This window comes from Pelophylax lessonae, assembly GCF_965119305.1.
Source record: "Pelophylax lessonae genome assembly, chromosome: 9".
Lineage (NCBI taxonomy): Eukaryota > Metazoa > Chordata > Amphibia > Anura > Ranidae > Pelophylax > Pelophylax lessonae.
In genome coordinates, this window is record NC_138776.1 from 164,888,592 (window position 1) to 164,910,535 (window position 21,944).

The 21,944-nt window shown below is 45.0% G+C and overlaps 2 protein-coding genes across 3 annotated transcripts in view; both read left to right on the forward strand.

Annotated features, from left to right (window-relative positions):
• TBATA (thymus, brain and testes associated) overlaps positions 1-963 on the forward strand; it is a 45,463-nt gene extending 44,500 nt beyond the window's left edge. For both annotated transcript variants that reach the window (XM_082266793.1, XM_082266794.1), the window contains exon 10: positions 741-963. In XM_082266793.1, the coding sequence (XP_082122919.1) occupies positions 741-820 (80 nt within the window). In that variant the 3' untranslated portion in view covers positions 821-963. The remainder of the gene's footprint in view (positions 1-740) is intronic.
• Positions 964-8,334: 7,371 nt separating this feature from the next.
• LOC309564285 (microsomal triglyceride transfer protein-like) overlaps positions 8,335-21,944 on the forward strand; it is a 227,562-nt gene continuing 213,952 nt past the window's right edge. Inside the window, exon 1 of the mRNA XM_082268911.1 lies at positions 8,335-8,568. Within this exon, the coding sequence (XP_082125037.1) occupies positions 8,526-8,568 (43 nt within the window). The 5' untranslated portion in view covers positions 8,335-8,525. The remainder of the gene's footprint in view (positions 8,569-21,944) is intronic.

Below are 21,944 nucleotides of genomic sequence, written 5' to 3' on the forward strand. Positions count from 1 at the left end.
AGCGGCCAAGCGGGAGAGTGTAATTCAAAATTTTAAAAAAAATTCTGCACTGACTGCCTTTGAAATAGCCTGATCAAATCAAATCCGGGCACAAAACAGGAGACAGAATTGGTCCGGGGCAGGGCCGTCTTTAACACAGGGCAATAGGGGCAGCTGCCCTGGGTCCAGTCATTGTTATGAGGCCCAAATCAGCTGGCCCTTGAGCCCACACCTCCTGCAAATAGTTAATAAGTGGTTTTGGGAGTGCCCAAGCAAATATTTGCCCAGGGTCCAATCAATATTTAAGACGGCCCTGGTCCGGGGACAGTGTCCACCTCATTCCGCGGACTGTCCCTGGAAACCAGGGCCATCTGGTCACCCTATTCTAAGTGGCGTTGGCTATGGAAGAATGCAGGCACCATCAGTTGGGTGGACCATTGGCCACAGCTTAAGGAACCTCTAACAGCCTCTTGAGGAACCCTGGTTGAAAATGGTTAATCTAAATCAAGCGATTTTGTTATGTAAATTCTGATATTCTGAAAGTCAGTTTTTGTAAAGGTATAAGCAGCTCTGCATCCGCAATGCTCCCACATAATGAAAGATGGCTGGAGACCTGTGCAGTGACTTGTGGGAGGTGGGATGAAGGGCTTTCAGAGTGAAGGTGCAATGGTTTACTTTAAACTTATATCAAACAAATCATAATCATATATTCGTTCACAGAAAATCATATATACTAAGTTTACTTTTTAACTTTTTCCCAGAACGTATTGGTACCGCAGAAGTCTTGCAGATACATTCAGAAGACAATGAAAGCCAGAGCAAGCCTGTGTCTGATAAATAACCACGGCATAAGAACCTTCTCCTAATAAGCTGCATTCTTCATGGAATGGCCCTTCTTCTTCCAGTCACCTATAGTTTTATGACATGTGCCTTACTATGTTGTATGTAACTTAAAACTCCTCAATGCTTTCAATAAACCAAATATTTCAGTATAATTTCATGTTGATTATATTTTTGAAAATGTGAAAACATATATTTCTGCAAACATTGTGCCATGATTATTGATTTTTTTTTTTTTTTTTAACTAATAGCTCAACTTTGACAACATTTTTCTTTTTATTTAGGATTGGTGTCATAGGGATCTGTCATAATGATAGATCCTCCCAACGCAGACAGAGGTTCCAAAAAATACTTATTAGTAAAGTGAGGAAAGGTGAATTTCTCTGATAGGATCCAATGCTGTCTTATTTTTCCCAGTTGCAACAGTTACCCCAGTTATTTGTCCTGAAGTCCCGTGGACAGGAAATAAGGGGATTACCACCCTAGTGAGGTCTTGTACAGTAATAAAAAAAGTCAAATGTTCTAACCCCTTTCCAAAACGAAAAATAAAAATAAAAAATTAGCTGCTGTTTAAGAAATGTTTTTTTGGGAGGGGGGGGGGGGCAATATTTTCTTTGAGCAGATTTGGTCAGAGAGTGCCAGTGAGGCTTTTAAAGGCACCTACATACAATGCAGATGATGATTTTTTTCTTGTGTTTGGCACCTTCCAGCTTCTGTCCTCGCCTGACACCTGCCAGACCTGTAGTACAGGTTACAATTAGACACTCTGTTTGACTGCCTGAAAAGCTAGGGTAAGCCAATAGCTGTCTATTATACTTCCTTTATTAAAAGCAAGTCTAAACAGTAAGCAGGTAGGGGGACAACAATCTCTATTAATAATGTCCCCTGCAAGTTCACCTTCCCCTACTTCGGTAAATAGCCCCCTACAGCAAACCTCCCAACATTTAAACTTCGGAATGAGGGACACTGAAAGAGGAAAATACAGAATGCAGGGGACAGGAGTACATAATGTGCAGAATGCAGGGGACAGAAGTATGTAATGTACAGAATGCAGGAGACAGGAGTATGTAATGTACAGAAGGCAGGGGGCAGGAGTATGTAATGTACAGAATGTAAGGGATAGGAGTGTGTAATGTACAGAATGCAGGGGGCAGGAGTATATAATGTACAGAAGGCAGGGGGCAGGAGTATGTAATGTATAGAATGCAGGGGCTAGGAGTATGTAATGTACAGAATGTAGGGGGCAGGAGTGTGTAATGTACAGAATGCAGGGGGCAGGAGTATGTAATGTATAGAATGCAGGGGACAGGAGTATGTAATGTATAGAATGCAGGGGGCAGGAGTGTGTAATGTACAGAATGCCGGGGGCAGGAGTATGTAATGTACAGAAGGCAGGGGGCAGGAGTATGTAATGTACAGAAGGCAGGGGGCAGGAGTATGTAATGTACGGAAGGCAGGGGGCGGCTCCATCCATTCCCCCCAATCCCATCCTGGCTCCATCCACCACCCGATCACATTTCGGCTCCATCCACCACACCGATCACACTCCGGCTCCATCCACCACCCCGATCCCATCCCAACTCCATCCATCCCCCCGATCCCATCCCATCTCTGTTCATCCCCCCGATCCATCCCAGCTCTGTCCATCCCCCCGATCCCATCCCGCTCTGTCCATCGCCCCAATCCCATCCCAGCTCCATCCTGCCCCCTGATACCATCCCAGCTCCATTCTTCCCCCTGATCCCATACCAGCTCCATCCATCCCCCACACCCATCCCAGCTCCATCCTTCCCCCTAATCCCATCCCGGCTCCATCAATCCTCCACACCCATCCCAGCTCCATCCTTCCCCCCTGATCCCATACCAGCACCATCCATCCCCCACACCCATCCCAGCTCCATGATCCCATACCAGCTCCATCCATCCCAAACACCCATTCCAGCTCCATTCATCCCAAACACCCACCCCAGCTTCATCCATCCCAAACACCCACCCCAGCTTCTTCCACCCCCCTCCCCCAGCTCCAGACACCCCAAATCCACACCCCCCCCTCCCCATGCTTCTCTCCTCTGCAAGTTAGTATAATAGTAAAAATCACAGGCCTCAGATCAGCCGCATTGTGGCAGAGTGGTATGCTGCTCCCCAACTCCTTCTCTGTGTACAGGAAAACACAGGAAGGAAGAGGGGTGGGTTCTGTGCACTCCACTCTCTGCACTGTGTCAGAGGCAGCCGGGGAGAGAGACCTGCTGACATGTGTTGCTCGCGGTGTGTGGGAACCAAGCCGCTGTGTACTGCCGGGGGCATTCCGGGACTCAGCCCTGGGATGATCCCGGCGAATCAGGGAGACGGCTGGGAGGTATGCCTACAGTGTAATGCCCAGCCCTCCACAATGCTTCCAAGCTTCCCTTCTACTTACATTGCTCTCTGCCAGCCACAGCAGTCCAATTTCTCCATGTACCTACCTGAAAAGCCCCTAAGTCCCCCACAGTGCCTCTATAGCCTTTTTCAGAACCCTTGGCTCCCCATAATGCCCAAAACTTGCCTTAGGGCTCCCCTTCACCCACGGAGTCCAACAGCCCCCACAGTACCAGTACCCCTTAGCCTGCTACTGAGCTCCAACACCTGAAGCCCTCTGCAGATTCCCAATAGTGCCTCAAAATCCACACAGTGCCCCCCCCCCAGGTACCCAAAGAGTCCCCCTACAGAGCCTCCAGCCCCCTATAGATTTCCTAATGTTTTTTCCTCCCATTGATACCAATGGCATGGCATTTCTTTCTCCTTGTGACAACCACTGTATGTTCATTTGTTTGTCCCACTGACCACTGATGTTTGGAATTTGTTGCTCCTACTGATCACTGACACTGGAGCATTTTTACACCCACATACCACTGACACTGGAGCATTTTTTCATCCACATACCACTGACACTGGAGCAATTTTACACCCACATACCACTAACACTGGAGCAAGCATTTTTACACCCAAATACCACTGACACTGTAGTAATTTACACCCACTGACACTAGAGCATTTTTAGAAACATTGACCACTGACACTGGAGAATTTTTACACACACTGACTACTGACACTGGAGCTTTTTTACACACACTGACCACTGACACTGGAGAATTTTTACACACACTGACCACTGACACTGGAGCTTTTTTACACACATACCACTGACAGGAGAGTATTTTACATGTACTGACCACTGACACTGGAGCATTTTTAGACACACTGACCACTGACACTTGAGAATTTTTACACACACTGACCACTGACACTGGAGCTTTTTTACACACACTGACCAATGACACTGGAGCATTTTAATACTTACTGACCAATGAACTCAGCCTTAATTGCATTGATAATTTGAATTACTTGGTAGCATTAAAATAATGTTGATAAATGTTTCATAAAAATGTGTTGCACATAATGCCCCATACACACGTGCAGATTATCTGCAGACTTTTGTCTGCAGACTTACCTTTTCTATGTAGTGCAAGGGCCTGCCGGATTGCATACAAATTGAAAGTGTTTAGGTTTGACCTCATATTATATGGTTTTGGTAAGTCTGCAGACAAAAGTCTGCAGATAATCTGCACGTGTGTATGGGGCATTAGGCTACAATGCCATTAAAAAATATGTAAACCCAACATTTCATATTCCTGATATAAAGTGGTGTCACTACAGGGCGCAAGGGCAGCAATTGCCTCCCCCCCCCCCCCCCCGGGTTAGGCCTTGCCCCCTCCTCCCCAAAAAAAGGCTGCTGGGCAATACACCCAGCAAACACCCTGCAAATTTGGGTGTGCGAAATTTGTCGAACGGGCAAATGTTTGGCCCAAACTCATGCTTGGGCCAAACCATTTGCCCATTCCTAATGGACAGGGCAGTTACATTTGTGTATATAGCCTATGCTGGTCTGACTGTTTAGGTTTTACTGCCATCCAGTGGCCATTTTGTTTAGCTACATGGGATTTTCTGTGTTTCCTTCCCCTTTGATGTATCCTCCTTTCTCTTTTAGAGTTTGTGTATTGTTCCCACAAGGATCCTAGGAACAGCAAATATGCATTTTAACTGACTTAAACACTTCAACATCACATCTACTACACACAATAAAGACATTCGTGGATGCCCAGAGTTTGGTGAGTTCAGCTATCCTATGAAGATTGTCTCAGCTATATTCAGGCCAGGCATTAGGGTCACAGGAAAATATAAATCACTATTACAAAAATTTGGGTCAGAATAGTGTCACTTTAAATCTCATTGCATATGCCCTTATTAATGTGTGCCATATGTTTGCCTTAAGCCTTGTACACGTGATGAGAAAATTGGACGAATGAACATCCGTTTTTTTTTTTTTTTTTTTTTTGCATGCTAGTCTCATATTGAAAATGAATAGGTTACTAAAGTTATGAAAATTCTTGTTAGACAGAACACAACTTCAGAAGTGATGTAATGTATTGTATTGTTATGTGTTCTTTTGTTTCTGAGCATGCGTGGTCTTGGTCACTTGATGTTTTCGTACAAATACTATGCTAATTACACTAAAATCGTTTGTTATGTTATCCTACAAGAAAAATGTTCGCCTTTGTCAGCTTCGGATATTTTCACATGAACTGTCATAATCACCTGTGTACTAAGGAATAGATTATCGAAAGATTATTTTTGTTTCTCCGATTTTTTTCATTGTAGGTAGTAGGCTTTATGCACTTTTCCCTTTGTTTGTAAATTATAATTTTGTAGCAGCTACAGTACATTGGTGACTCTGTATGAATAAACTCTGCAAACATAAAAATATGTATCACAGAAAAGAAAAGAGTGAGCTTTATAAAACAATATAAAGTATAAGAAATAAAAACAATATAAAGTTTAAGGAATAAAAATTTTAATCTGTCACAAATGTCCCAATCTGATCACAGCAGTATCAAAGGCTGCAGCATTAAAGCAGCATCAAAGGCTGCGGCAGGTACAATTACAATATGCATGTAAAGTTAAAATATAGGGGTATAACTGGATATAAAGGGGGTTCTGATGTGCATATACAGTATCTCACAAAAGTGAGTACACCCCCTCACATTTTTGTAAATATTTTATTATATCTTTTTATGTGAGAACACTGAAGAAATGACACTTTGCTACAATGTAACGTAGTGAGTGTACAGCTTGTATAACAGTGTAAATTTGCTGTCCCCTCAAAATAACTCAACACGCAGCCATTAATGTCTGAACCGCTGGCAACAAAAGTGAGTACACCCCTAAGTGGAAATGTCCAAATAGGGCCCGATTAGCCATTTTCCCTCCCCGGTGTCATGTGACTCGTTAGTGTTATAAGGTCTCAGGTGTGAATGGGGAGCAAGGGTGTTATCACTCTCACTCTCTTATACTGGTCACTGGAAGTTCAACATGGCATCTCATGGCAAAGAACTCTCTGAGGATCTGAAAAAAGAATTGTTGCTCTACATAAAGATGGCCTAGGCTATAAGAAGATTGCCAAGATCCTGAAACTGAGCTGCAGCACGGTGGCCAAGACCATACAGGAGAGGTTCCACTCAGAAGAGGCCTCGCCATGGTCTACCAATGAAGTTGAGTGCACGTGCTCAGCATCATATCCAGAGGTTGTCTTTGTAAAATAGACGAATGAGTGCTGCCAGCATTGCTGCAGAGGTTGAAGGGGTGGGGGGTTCAGCCTGTCAGTGCTCAGACCATACGCCGCACACTGCATCAAATTGGTCTGCATGGCTGTCATCCCAGAAGGAAGCCTCTTCTAAAGATGATGCACAAGAAAGCCCGCAAACAGTTTGCTGAAGACAAGCAGACTAAGGACATGGATTACTGGAACCATGTCCTGTGGTCTGATGAGACCAAGATTCATTTATTTGGTTCAGATAGTGTCAAGTGTGTGTGGCGGCAACCAGGTGAGGAGTACAAAGACAAGTGTGTCTTGCCTACAGTCAAGCATGGGGGTGGGAGTGTGACGGTCTGGGGCTGCATGAGTGCTGCCGCCTCTGGGGAGCTACAGTTCATTGAGGGAACCATGAATGCCATGGGCTCTAATGTGGATATATAGAGCTATAACTGGGTATAAAGGGGGTTCTGATGGAGATATATAGGGGATATAAGCAGATATAAAGGGGGTTCTGATATGGATATATAGGGGTACATCTGGATATAAAGGGGGCTCTGATGTGGATATATAGGGGTATAACAGGATATAAAGGGGGCTCTGATGTGGATACATAGGGATATAACCAGATATAAAGGGGGTTCTGATGTGCATATCTAGGGGTATAACCAGATATAATGGGGGCTCTGATGTGGATATATAGGGGTATACCCGGATATAAAGGGGGCTCTGATGTGGATATATAGGGGTATAACCGAATATAAAGGGGGCTCTGATGTGGATACATAGGGATATAACCAGATATAAAGGGGGTTCTGATGTGCATACATAGGGGTATAACCAGATATAATGGGGGCTCTGATGTGGATATATATAGGGGTATACCCGGATATAAAGGGGGCTCTGATGTGGATATATAGGGGTATAACCGGATATAAAGGGAGCTCTGATGTGGATATATAGGGGTATAATCAGATATAAAGGGGGCTCTGATGTGGATATATAGGGGTATAACAGGATATAAAGGGGGCTCTGATGTGGATATATAGGGGTATAACCGGATTTAAAGAGGGCTCTGATGTGGATATATAGGTGTATAACCAAATACAAAGGGGAATGTGGATAAATAGGAGTATAACTGGATATAAAAGGGGCTCTGATATGGATATATAGGGTATATAACCGGATGTAAAGGGGTTCTGATGTGGATATATAGGGTATATAACCGGATGTAAAGGGGGTTCTGAGGTGGATATATAGGGGTATAACTGGATATTAAGGGGGCTCTGATGGGGTCTATTATGGAAGAAGGACTGTGATGGAGACTTTCATGTAAAGGGGGACTCTGATGGAGACCGAGATTTAAGAGGGAACTGTGATGGGGAATCTCATGTCAGGGGGACTCTGACGTAATGGGTACTTTAATGGCGAATCTGAGATTAGGCAGCTCCGGTGTGGACTCTGATGGGCTCAGGTTTATTTGGAATTTCTTAGCTTTGTTATACTCACGTTTTTTTTCCCCCCAAAATCAATTGCTGATTCCCCCCAAAAAAATAAATAAATCAAGTAAAAGGTATTCATTCATTTTATTTTTGCTTTGTACTGGAATGTTTAGAGATCCCTGCACTGCATACTTGTTAGTAGTTCCAATGGGGATTGTACAATCAGATTGTAATGTATGTGGTGAGCTTAAGAGTTACTAAAAAAAGGATGAGGATGGGGGACAGGCTAGACCCATACTGTACATATGTGTTGCAAGTAGAAACCCAGGGAGGAGTTTAGAAGCACTTTCACTTATCAAATCCAAATATTCCAGTTAAACATCTCCATGGATCTGATCAATGATTAAAAGGGGCAGGAAAACAGCAGCTAGAAAATGCCCAAAATTTCAAGATCGTGTCTTTTCTCCTGTCCAGGATAGACCTCAGTGCCTGTGACCAGTGATCCTGAGAACTTTACCCTGCTCTGAGATGGCAGCTGTCTGAATGGGACTTCTCTTTACATATATAAGAAGAGTGTGTATGAGCCGACATATAGTCTAACATTTTCAGGTGACTTGTGAAATCTGGCCCCAGGGAGAATGCTGCCTGTACTCCTCCTTCTCCTCTGCATTGTTAGGCTGGGTAAGTCACAAACTATTTAACTTTTTGGATGGATAAGAAAATAAATCAAAACTTTAACTTTTCTGTCTGTCCCAGCTTGGAGAATATATCCTCATCTATTTGTCTCAGTGACCATTGACAGAAATAGAGGGGGACTTTCTATTTGGGATACCTGTTTCAGTGACATCTAAGAAATTTCCCATTACTTTGATATACAGTGCCTTGCAAAAGTATTCAGCCCCCTTGAACTTTGTGACCTTTTGCTACATTTCAGGCTTCAAACATAAAGATATAAAACTAATTTTTTTCTGAAGAATTAACAAGTGGGACACAATCATGAAGTGGAACGAAATTTATTGGATATTTCAAACTTTTTTAACAAATAAAAAATTGAAAAATTGGGCGTGCAAAATTATTCAGCCCCCTTGTAGCACCACCTTTTGCAGCGATTACAGCTGTAAGTCACTTGGGGTATGTCTCTATCAGTTTTGCACATCGAGAGACTGAAATTTTTGCCCATTCCTCTTTGCAAAACAGCTTGAGCTCAGTGAGGTTGGATGGAGAGCGTTTGTGAACAGCAGTTTTCAGTTCTTTCCACAGATTCTCGATTGGATTCAGGTCTGGACTTTGACTTGGCCATTCTAACGCCTGGATATGTTTATTTGTGAACCATTCCATTGTAGATTTTGCTTTATGTTTTGGATCATTGTCTTGTTGGAAGACAAATCTCCGTCCCAGTCTCAGGTCTTTTGCAGACTCCATCAGGTATTCTTCCAGAATGGTCCTGTATTTGGCTCCATCCATCTTCCCATCAATTTTAACCATCTTCCCTGTCCCTGCTGAAGAAAAGCAGGCCCAAACCATGATGCTGCCACCACCATGTTTGACAGTGGGGATGGTGTGTTCAGGGTGATGAGCTGTGTTGCTTTTACGCCAAACATAACATTTTGCATTGTTGCCAAAAAGTTCGATTTTGGTTTCATCTGACCAGAGCACCTTCTTCCACATGTTTGGTGTGTCTCCCAGGTGGCTTGTGGCAAACTTTAAACAACACTTTTTATGGATATCTTTAAGAAATGGCTTTCTTCTTGCCACTCTTCCATAAAGGCCAGATTTGTGCAGTATACGACTGATTGTTGTCCTATGGACAGAGTCTCCCACCTCAGCTGTAGATCTCTGCAGTTCATCCAGAGTGATCATGGGCTTCTTGGCTGCATCTCTGATCAGTCTTCTCCTTGTATGAGCTGAAATTTTAGAGGGACGGCCAGGTCTTTGTAGATTTGCAGTGGTCTGATACTCCTTCCATTTCAATATTATCGCTTGCACAGTGCTCCTTGGGATGTTTAAAGCTTGGGAAATCTTTTTGTATCCAAATCCGGCTTTAAACTTCTCCACAACAGTATCTCAGACCTGCCTGGTGTGTTTCTTGTTCTTCATGATGCTCTCTGCGCTTTAAACAGACCTCTGAGACTATCACAGTGCAGGTGCATTTATACGGAGACTTGATTACACACAGGTGGATTCTATTTATTATCATTAGTCATTTAGGTCAACCTTGGATCATTCAGAGATCCTTACTGAACTTCTGGAGAGAGTTTGCTGCACTGAAAGTAAAGGGGCTGAATAATTTTGCACGCCCAATTTTTCAGCTTTTTATTTGTTAAAAAAGTTTGAAATATCCAATAAATTTCATACCACTTCATGATTGTGTCCCACTTGTTGTTGATTCTTCACAAAAAATTACAGTTTTATATCTTTATGTTTGAAGCCTTAAATGTAGCAAAAGGTCGCAAAGTTCAAGGGGACCGAATACTTTTGCAAGGCACTGTATGTCTGTAGGACAGGAGATGAAGGGATAGCTCGTCATTGGGACAAATACAAAAAAAAAATGTTTTAACTATACCCTATGCAACCCAAAAGGGAATCGCACAGAAAGCTGTGCTTTCCTGTGTGATTCACTACACATTCAAAACGCAGTCCATTTGCGACCCGCAGCAGATGTCAATTATAAGTTTATGACACCCCAAATTCAGGTTGCAAATGCAGTGCATTTGCCCGAAGTGTGTTTGCCCGCACCGGATTACACTGTGGTGCAGTGCGATTTCATCCCATTCTAAATGAATTTGACAGAACTGCATGTGAATTACACAGGAATGCACAGTGCATTCTTGTGTGGGCATGGTGTGAACTGGCCATTTGGGTTTAGATATATTTTAAAGCTAAACTCTAGGTATGATCTTTATCGCATAAAGACATATAGTCTAGCTTGGATGTCAATGCATATCTCATATTGCTGGTGTAACTGCTGGGGAAGCTTGCAATCGCTTTGGTAGTCAGCGCTAATACAGTGATAGCAGCCAGTGCCTGGAAAAGGTCATCTAAAGCCCAGGGTGAACATGCCAAACTGCCCCCCCCCCATATATATGAGCATTACATGTCAGTAGAAATTCCCCTAGAAAAACAATGAGCGCTAATCTGCATGCTCACCCCCTAAGCATACATTCCCCCTCTTCCCAGTACAAATCATCCCCCTGCTAAAATCCCCCAGCTCAAATGCCCCCCCCCCAAAAAAAATAAAAAATTCCCCCCTCCTAGCACAAATCCTATACCTCTAAAATTCCCCCCCCCCCTCTTCAAATCCCCCCTGCCAGCTCAAATTCCGCCAAACCCTCCTTCCAAGCACAAATCTTATCCCCCCCCCTACCAACACAAATTCCCCTAAATCACCACTATTACCACCCCCCCTCCCCAAATTCCCCTCCTAAAACAATACTTACCCCCTGCTGCCCCTTAAATGCCCCCTTCCAACACAAATCCCCTCCCCCTAAATCTCTTTGTGGTGCCCCCCTTCTTCACATAATACCAAAGTGCCCAGGGCAGCCGCCCCTCCAGGCCACCCCTCGTCCCGGCCCTGATAGCAGCAATCTTCTGGGTTCTATACCAAGCGGCTTCCCCTTTGTACACTGACCACAAGGGGTCACTCACTACCACCAATCACAGGCCACCTTGTATTTTTTTCACTAAATACAAGGCATTCTTCGATGGTTCTCTGATATCACCACCCCATCTCTCCACCTCATCTAAACAGAGAATGCCTTGTGGTCAGTATAGAGAGGGGAAGCCCCTCAGCACACGACCCTGGAGACCGTGGCTATCCCTGTAGTAGCTCCAACTACAGCAGTGATTGTCTTCTCACCTAGTAGTAGCTCCTCAGGTATGCATAAATACATTGGTCCAATGTAAGAATGCATGGATCCCAACTGTGCCTGAGTTGGAGGAACTGTCCCTCGTTTGGACCCATATTGCTCTGTGCCTCTTTAGTTCTCGTCTGTCCCTCTTTTTGGTCTGATGAATAGACCCTCTTATACTGCTGAAACCGTATATCCAACCACTAAATTATTCAATCTGTTCATTTTAAATGGTATAAAGGAAAAGTGATGGTGAAAAAAATTACTTGTGATCCTAATCAATCATTTTGTGCATATCAGTTTTTCATGGTCCACGTAACTTGGTGCATACCTTATATTAAGGTGTCCCTCTTTCTCATCTCAGAAAGTTGGTAGGTATGAGTATACAATAGTATGCATAGCAGGCAAAAGTATGCAAAGTTCATGACATCACCGCGCATGTGCACCGTATGGCAGAATGTGGTGAGCTCTATTTCTTTTGCTGCTTTGTGAGTACAATATGTTTACAATAATTTTGAAATAAATGTTACGGAGTTACACTATGTATGGCCTTTTCTTTGATGAGATATACACTATATTGTCAAAAGTATTGGGGCGCCTGCCTTTACACGCACATTAACTGTAATGGCATCCCAGTCTTAGTCCGTAGGGTTCAATATTGAGTTGGCCCACCCTTTGCAGCTATAACAGCTTCAACTCTTCTGGGAAGGCTGTCCACAAGGTTTAGGAGTGTCTATGGGAATGTTTGACCATTCTTCCATAAGCGCATTTGTGAGGTCAGGCACTGATGTTGAAGAGAAGGTCTGGCTCACAGTCTCCACTCTAAGTCATCCTAAAGGTGTTCTATCGGGTCAAGGCCAGGCCAGTCAAGTTCATCCACCCCAAACTCGCTCATTCATGTCCTGTACTCTGTACGCAGCGCACACCTGAACCCTGCACTCTGTATGCAGTGTGCCCCTGAACCCTGCACTCTGTATGCAGCACATCCTTTGACCCTGCACTCTGTATGTAGCACACACTTGAACCCTGCACTTTGTACTTAAGAGGAGTTCCAGCCCGTAAAAAAAAAAAAAAAAGATTAAAAGTTAGCAGCTACAAATACGGAGGCAGCCACGTGACCCTGTGGCGTATGGCGTACAAAAAAATAGGAAGGGGCCAATCTGTCTTCGTGCTGAGGTGCGCACTGTGAGCATACCATGGTAATACTGTCTGACTGTCTTATTCCCGTACTGTGAGGACTGAATGCTTTTTACAGTTTGGTGCACTCTAAACACCAGGAAAATGTGAGTGTTTTTATACTTAGTGTTTAATAAACCGGTTGTTTTAAAAGATAAAGCACTATGTCCAGCTTTCTCTCTTTATGATTTGCGTGTATGGAGATAAGTGTAAGAGGGAGGATTCTAAACTCAAGATTGCCAACAAAGGAGTGAGACAGCATAAAACAGATTCCCAGAGAGGGACAAAAGCGAATATAGACCATTGGTTGGTCTTATCCCCCAGGTGAGGGCCCATCGGATGGGGGGATTATCACTAATGTATGTGGATGATTGGAGCACATAGTGGTGAACATTAATAAAGGAAGCAGCCATTTGGATATGAGAACACAAGCCTGTTTTTTTTATGAAAGATTTAGCATATGCAAGCGAATTCATTCCAAAGGACGCGAGTCGGTTCACACTATGGCGACACGACTTCAGGGCGACTTGAACAAGTCGCCGTGCACCGTGACTTCGGCGCGGCTTGCACTGACTTCACATAATGGAAGTCAATGCAAGTCGCTCCAACTTCGGCCAAAAGTAGTGCAGGAACCTTTTTCTTTTTTTTTTTTTTTTCCAAAACATTTTATTGTGACAAAATGAAATGACATAAGAAGTGAACATCACTTTCAAGCAATACAAAGCAATGCAAAGATCATTGAAAAGAGAAAAAAAAAAAAAAACAACAGGATGAACCGCAGTATCATGTACAGAAAATAGGGTGGGTGAACAAACCATGACTCAATCATACCGGGAAGTATAGGAAAGTACAAGATCAACGTACGATAGACATTGTAAACCGTTCAAGGAGGTGAGGACAATCTTGTTCCCCCTTCCCTTGGTGCAGGACCATGGTGAGAACACAAACATGAATCAATTGCAACCTCCACCTCTGTTGGGTGTGCCACGACCGAGGCATCTTCAAGGGCAGTGGTGGCCCCCTTCACATGTCCGGACACCCCCAGAGGGGAACACGCTGTTTTCGGGCACAGGGGGCAACCATTAATGGTGTGTAGGTCGTCCTGGGGCAGGGAGTTCTGAAGAAATCCACTGGAGGGGTCGGTGGAGTTAAGCGTTCTGGCCCATAAGCGTGGTCGGGACTGCGGTTTGGGGGGAAACAGGGGAGCACCTGGGAGGGGGGGGGGGGACGAGGGGGTGGGGGGGTAGGTGGAGAGACAAGAGGAGAGGACGCTAGATAGAAAGAGAAGGAAAGAAAAAAGGGGGAGAGAGCAAGGAAGGATATACTCAGAAGAGATATGTGACGCCCGTGGCATTAGGGGGGGGGACCCGACCAAGAACGTAATCAGTGGTTGACGGGAAAATATGCCCGAGGCGACCCGAACCCGACACGACAATAGCTAGCAGCTAGGATGTGGTGGTCAATGTCCTAAAGTCCGGAAGTGTCGTGAAGTGTAACCAGGAAGCCCAGGTCGTATAATATTTGTGGTGGGTATCTTTAGCCTGCGCAATAGTGTCTTCCATTTCTGCCACCCTTTGGACCCTCTTCAACCATTCCGCAACCGTGGGGGGGGAGGTAGAACGCCAGTGACAGGGCACACACATCCTGGCAAGGAACCTTTTTCTAAGTCGGAGGTGACCGAGTCGCCTGACAAGTCGGAGTAGTGTGAACCGGCACTAAGGACTGATGCATTGTTTGTTTTGTTAATGTTATATATTGTTTGATATCCTGATTCAGAAAATTGCTATGCAAACAGAGCATCCCCCCTCTCCTTTCAAAGAGCCTCCTCTCTCTTCTTTGAGTGGCAGTGCCCCTCTCTCCACATGGACCCAGCACCCCTGTTCTGTTCTCACTACACATATGCCCCTGGCGTGTATGTAGCTCAACATACAGTTAAACCTTCAATCCTATAATAATCAGTCTGTCTGTAACTTTAGGTTTTATTACGATGAACTGATGGTGGTCACATAAAAATAAGATATGGATAGGATATGGGTATCAGGTGAAACTAGAAATAAACAGATAAGAACATCCAATCAGTACATGAACATAAACAAGATATGCACTGAGTATACAGCTAACAGTTCACAGGCATACCAGCGATGCTTCCTAGAAGGTTTCAGGAATTTTCCACAAGAACATGAGATGCAGGCCTAGCTAGTCCCCATGAGGTGTCTGAAAATGGGGACTTTTCAGTAAGAGGTGGAGCTAGTTACCAGTGAAAAAGGACAGGAAAAATGGAATACCATGGAATAGTGTCTATCAGTAGTCTTTTGTTAAGAGTGGCATCTTGTGGCCAATATTGGTATTACAAGTTCCAAAGATATTATTTCTTCCTTAGGCTGAAGGCATGACAACTCCCCTCTCCCTCAACAGAGCATCAGCATCCTCTAATCCCTCCACAGGGGGCCAGCATTCCCCTTTTTCCTCCACAGGGGGCCAGTTCTCCCTTCACGTTCCAAAGAGGGCCAGCATCCCCTTTGTCCCTCCAAAGAGGGACAGCACCCCTCTTCTCCCTCCAGAGGGGTGACACCAGGAGCGGCTCGCGGACTGACCATTCGATGACAGGGGAGCAAATCGGAAGAAGGAGGCGGCGGTGGCTGCAGCCTCAGATCCCTGAAGTAGCTCAGTTGGCAGAGCAGGCCGGAGTCCAGGGCTGTAATTGTGCCTCAGCAGCTTCGCTACATACAGCTGGTAAAAAGGAGCCGGTGAGAGTCCGGTGTAGTTTTTTTTTGGGGAGATGGGAGAGTCTCCTGGTGTAGTATGGAGGGATAGGATAGCTCCCCTCTCTCATCCCCAACTCTCTCTAAAGCCCCTCCCCAGTCTGTCACCCTCCCTGTCTCTCTCTGCCCCCACCTCTTTCCCCCTCCTTTTCTCTCTCACCCCCCTCTCTCTCTCACCCCCCTCTCTCTCTCACCCCCCTCTCTCTCTCTCTCTCACCCCCATCTCTCTCTCACCCTCCCTCCCTATCTCCTCCCCCCCCCACCTCTCTTCCTTTCTTCCATTTCTCTCCTTTTCCATCTCTGCCATCTCTCTCTCCTTCCTATTCCTATCTCTTCTCCTAGCGAGGGGGGGGGGGGGGGGGTGAAGCACTGTGGCAGGCTAGAGAGGGAGGTAGGGGGAGCACGGCCAGCGAGGGGGGGTTTCTACCCCTCAGTCCACAAGAGACCCCGTATAGCCACCAGAGACCCCACATAGCCCCCAGATACCCCTAATAGCTACTTGAGAAGAAAGGGGTGGTACACATTTAGATGGGGGGCGATTTTAGTCTTGCCTAGAGAAGCACAGAACCAAAATACACCACTGGCTGTAAGCCTAGCCTCCTGCTGCTGTAAAATATCCCTGTACTCCTGTGGGCCCTGCACTCCAGTGCTGTAAGTGTTTCTTATTAGTACTCCTGACTGCCTGTAAGGCCAGTACACCAGTGGTGAACTATACCATACCAACCATACCATTGAATCCATTACATGTTTTCCCAGATCCTGGTCTCTCATGCTTCCCTATACCAGGTCAGCTGCACAGAGTGTCTATGATCCCCAACTATACATAACAGGCCCATTTGTGACATCTTGCTCATACAGAATAAAGTGACAGTGTTTTTGCAAAGGCATCTAATTCCCTTGTATTCATCTTACTTGAGGTTCCTCACCACTCCTTACTCCATGTTTGCCATCAAAAATACCTGTTTATTTCAGGTATGGAGGAGCATGTACCTACTCCCCTGTGACTTCAGTCTAGCAGCCGATTGCTTGGCCTGAGCACTGCAACATGACTTGGAAGATACATCACCACTTACCTGGATAACACCAATCATTTCAGTGCTGGCTGAAGAGGGGAAAGATGTGGTGAGGGATAGATAGTAAGTTGAATATACTGTAGGGGAAACGGGGGACCTTTTGCATCAGGATTTAAAGGGAGCAGTCTGACATAAAGAATTCTCTTCCCTTTTATACCTGGGGTCATAGGTTCTTCAGGACCTACTAGTTACTACTGTTAGAATTATTGTGACCTTTCTCTGCATTGCATACCCTTTGTATATTTACTAAGACCAAAGTTTAATAATAAAGATATCTGCCTTAGCAATCCTTGTTCTTATTTGACTCAAGAATCTTTAGTAAAATACTCATTTACTTTGCTACAGTCTGGTGTCTGTGTAATTGCATTATTACTTTGAATTAAATCTGAACCCATGGTGTCAGAGGCGTAAGGTGGCTTACAAGGTCAGGGCAACCTTTGGGGTCAGTCATCTTCTAGCAACACTTACTGGGGTGGTGCTACGTCTATTTTAGTGATCGTTAACTTGTGATCAGTCTGACTTTTTCTGCTGATCAGCTATCCTTATTGTTCGTACATTTTATGTGTGGCCCAAGACTATTTCTCTTCTTCCAGTGTGGCCCAGAAAGGTCAAAAGGTTGGATACCCTTGATTTAAAATATAGTTCTTCTTCAAGTGTCTTCTATGGATCATGATACCAACATACTTATATATGTTGTGACAGACCCAACCAGGACAGAGGCTTTTGGAGGGGACTGCAGGGTGGCCTCTTGCCAACTGGCTTTGGGCCCTGGTTTTTAAGGGAACACTATTCTTTCAGAGGTGTGTGCCTAGGGGACCCTTGGAGTGGTCTAGTTTCTGATTCAAGTCCATGTCTCCCCAAAACACACAGACTCTGGGAATTGGAGGACAAAGATCCATATTTTAGGCCTCTATGCCCAAAACCAGCAATGACTGCTTTAGATTGTGATACTCAGAGAAGATAGTAATATAATCATCTCAAAGCAACTGGATTCTGGGGTCTCCTGATATAATCTGTTTAACCACTTGCCGACTGCCTAACGACGATTTATGTCGGCAGTCAGCCCCTCACAGGCAAAGCGATGTAGATCTACGTCGCTAGCCTGTAAGGCTCTAGGGAGCGAGCGCGCGCCGCTGGAGGCGCGCTCCTGCTCCCGCTCGCTCACGGACCCTTCCGCACGTGTGCCTGGCGGACCCGATGTCCGCCGGGCACTCGCGATTGTCCGTTACAGCGGGAGAAAGGCAGGCGGCTAATGTAAACAAAGCCGCCTGTCATTCTTCCCTGTGTAAGAATGGAGATCATACGGTTCTGCTATGTAGGACCGTTGATCTCTGTTCTTACACCTCAAGCCACATCCAATCACAGTAAGAAACACGCCCCTAGGGACACACTTAACCCCTCCCTCTCAAAAAAAGTTAACCCCTTCACTGCCAGTGTCATTTTTACAATAACAGTGCATATGTATAGCACTGATTACTGTAGTAATGTCACTGGTAACCCCAAAAGTGTAAAAAATGTCAGTCAAGGGTCCGATCTGTCTGCCGCAATGTCGCAGTCCCGCAAAAGAAATTTCAGATCGCCGCCATTACTCGTTAAAAAAAAAAACCAACAAAAATGACAAAAATCTTTCCCTTAGTTAGTAAACGCAAACCAATCAAAATACGCTTTTTGCGATTTTTTTTTACCAAACATATGTAGCATAAAACAAATTGGCCTAAGATGTTAAAAAAATTTCGATTTTTAAATTTTTTTTTGGGGAATTTCATATAAAAAAATGTGAAAAATATTGTTATTTTTGCAAAATTGACGCTCTTTTTTTGTTTATAGCGCATAATCAAAAAATCGCACAGGTAATCAAATACCACCAAAAGAAAGCTCTGTTTGTGGGAAAAAAAGGACGTCAAATTTGTTTACATACAGCGTCGCACGTCCGCGCAATTGTCCGTTAAATTCACGCAGTGCCGAACAGCAAAATAGGCCCTGGTCAGGAAGGGGGTAAAATCTTCCGGGGCTTAAGTGGTTAAGGTGTTATGTTTTAAGTGTCTTTGTCCCATTGTGTGCCACCTAGGTGTGCATTCCGATTGTTTATTTAACCACCTCTTGTGTCTGTCTGTCTGTCGTATTATCTCTTGGAGATGAGATTAATATTGTGACCACTTTACCTTGTTATGTGTTTATGCTTACAATATTGTGTAATGTACTTTGTATCCAGGGTTGTGGGCTTGGTAGTGGTGGCTAGTTGTTACCTAGCTCATGTTAATTAGATCACTGTCAGCTATTAGTTGCTACAGGTGGATTTGCTATGCCTTAGCTATGTTAATTATCTTACTGTTTGCATAACGTGATCAAGCTTTTTATGTGTGGTATATAAATTCTGTGTGAGTGTACAGTTCCAGTGCCCCTTAGCTAGTGTCACAATCTAACACTAACCTATCTAGCCCTTTAAAGAAGAAATCAGTATACTTACCTTTTTTGAAGCCGATCTGATCCAATCTCCAGTGGTAGAAGCTCTGCAGAGGACACGGCCGACAACGGCTGTGAAATGAATGGGAAGTGACATCACCCATATACTTACTATGGGGCTTCCATTGCTGGTTATGTCCTCTGCACCCGCCTCCACAGTGAAACCGTGGCTGACAGCTTAGCGTGGGATCTGGTCAGATCGGCTTCAAAAAAGGTATGTATACTGATTTCTTCTTGACAGGGCTAGATAGCTTAGTGTTAGATCGTGGATGTTTGTAGATGCAGGAATTTTAGTGTTAAGGTGGACTTACACTTTAAGTTCATGTGCGTGTAAAGGCTGGCGTCCCAATACTTTTGGTAATATAGTGTATGTAAAGTTTTGTTATGTTTATATGTGAAGAAATATGACTCAAATTATCTGTGAATTATATGTATTGGTTCTGTAATAGGTTCTGTACAGAGATGATATTTTGTATAACACTGTACTACTACTATTCATTGTGGTCTCTCCCACTCTCTCCTCTCCATTTTGAACCCCTATTGCTCATGCTCCTATGTTTTTCAGAACATTTCTTACACTGGAAGAATGGGACAAACTGTTTAGTGGATATTTCATGGCATAAAACAAGAAAAAAGTTTTCAGAGGGATGCTCACCGGTACGGCATCCCTTTTATAAGTATAGAACACAAGAAAAGCGCTCCCACAGGAGCTTGGATTTTTTTAGATGCCAATAACTAATGTAACCAGGAATTCGGCCTGATGTAGGTCTGCCATGGTTACCGGTGACACCTTCAGCCCATTAAGCTGAATACCCAAGTGTGAGATTTGAGACAATGACCATTCCGGCATCCTTGGTTTGTTTTGTTTATTTGATATTGGGGATGGGAGAAGGGAATGAGTGGGATACTCCTGTGGCTCAACTAGGTACAACTGGGACACTTTGTAGAAAAATGCCTTTCAGCAATGTCTTGACGCCGTCTGGATGCTGACCAACGCTTGCTGGCGCTTGAAAAACACTGACTTGGGGGGTATTAATAGGGAGGAGGGGGTATTAATAGGACTCCCTTGGCCACTCCTGATTGGCTGGATGTTCCAGCTGTCTTCACCCTTTCACCATGTTGGGCGATGACTCCTCCTGCTAGGCAGGTCTGCATGAAGCGCGCTTTCCCACGCGGTACAGTAACTCTTCCCCTGCCATGCTATCTCACTCTAGCCCACAGGGAAGTTATTGCTAAGCGGACCATGTCACTTGCCAGACATGCATCCACTCTCCGCAATTGCACCATGGCCACAACTGTGCCTTCCTCCACTAAAGCCAGCTGTCTCTCCTTGCTTGGCAAGAGTAATATCCTGCTGTCGGTCGCACGATCGATAGTTCTCTTCCTAGCCATACATGTGCAATTTACATCTTCCGTACTGTCTCCGAGGTTAGCCCCACTGCCTCTCCCGGCATGGCCGACCACAATCCTCACAGTATCCGTGCGCCCACTATATAGAATAAATGTCCCACTGTCGGTCGCACAGTCAACATCAGTCCATATAGCTTGCACACATACCCAGCCCCTGGCACCTCTCTTCCCTTGCCCCCGGCCACCATCTTCACCGTCCCCACCGGGACCACTGGCATCCTCTTCTCCATCCCCACCGGGACCCCTGACGCTATCTTCTCCGTCCCCATCGGGACCTCTTCCTGTTAAGCAGTTGCAGCATTTATACACTCTTACTACTTTTCCCTCTGCTCTCCAATATCTGACAGCAGAGTACATATCATAGTCCATGTGGAAGGTTCCCATCATTTTGCAGATTTTACTTGGACACTTGCGTTGCCATGGGCAACCTTCCATGTGCACTTCTATCTTCATTCCACTCTCCCTGCCTCCCGCAGATCCGGCCTCACACTTGGCTTGATACTTGAACAACAGTTCTGGGCACAAAAATGGACTTTCCCGATTTTTTCTTCTGCCATTGCCAGTGGCAACCATCCCAGTAACCAATGGCAAAATCCCGGACGAGCCCCCAAATGAAGCAGGATTTCCAGGCATTCGGCCTGATGTGGGTCTGCTATGGTTACCGGTGACACCTTCAGCCCATTTAAGCTGAATACCCAAGTGTGAGATTTGAGACAATGACCACTCCGACATCTTTGGTTTGTTTTGTTTATTTGATATTGGGGATGGGAGAAGGGAATGAGTGGGATACTCCTCTGGCTCAACTAGCTACAAATGGGACACTTTGTAGAAAAATGCCTTTCAGCACTGTCTTGACGCCGGCTGGATGCTGACCAATGCTTGCTGGCGCTTGAAAAACACTGACTTGCTGTACTGTACTTGAACTTTACTTCTGACACTCTGGTTAGCTCAAAAGTCCTGGGCTGTACTGAGAACTGACTTCTGATGCTCTGGTTAGCTCAAAAGTCCTGAACACTGTTCCCTTCAGTCCTTCCTGACTGAGGTAGCCTCTGTAACTGCTTGTGCTGCGGCAACTCTCAACACTGTACACTTTAACACTTCAGGGCCCAACCGCTGGCGCCCCCTTTACACTTCAGAGTCCTCTCACTAGGCACCCTTGCTACACTTCAGGGTCCCCTCACTAGGCACCCCCTTTACACTTCAGGGTCCTCTCACTAGGCGCCCCCTTTACACTTCAGGGTCCTCTCACTAGGCACCCCCTTTACACTTCAGGGTCAACACTGGCACCCCCTTTACACTTGCTCCTGCACCGGCTAGTTAGCTCC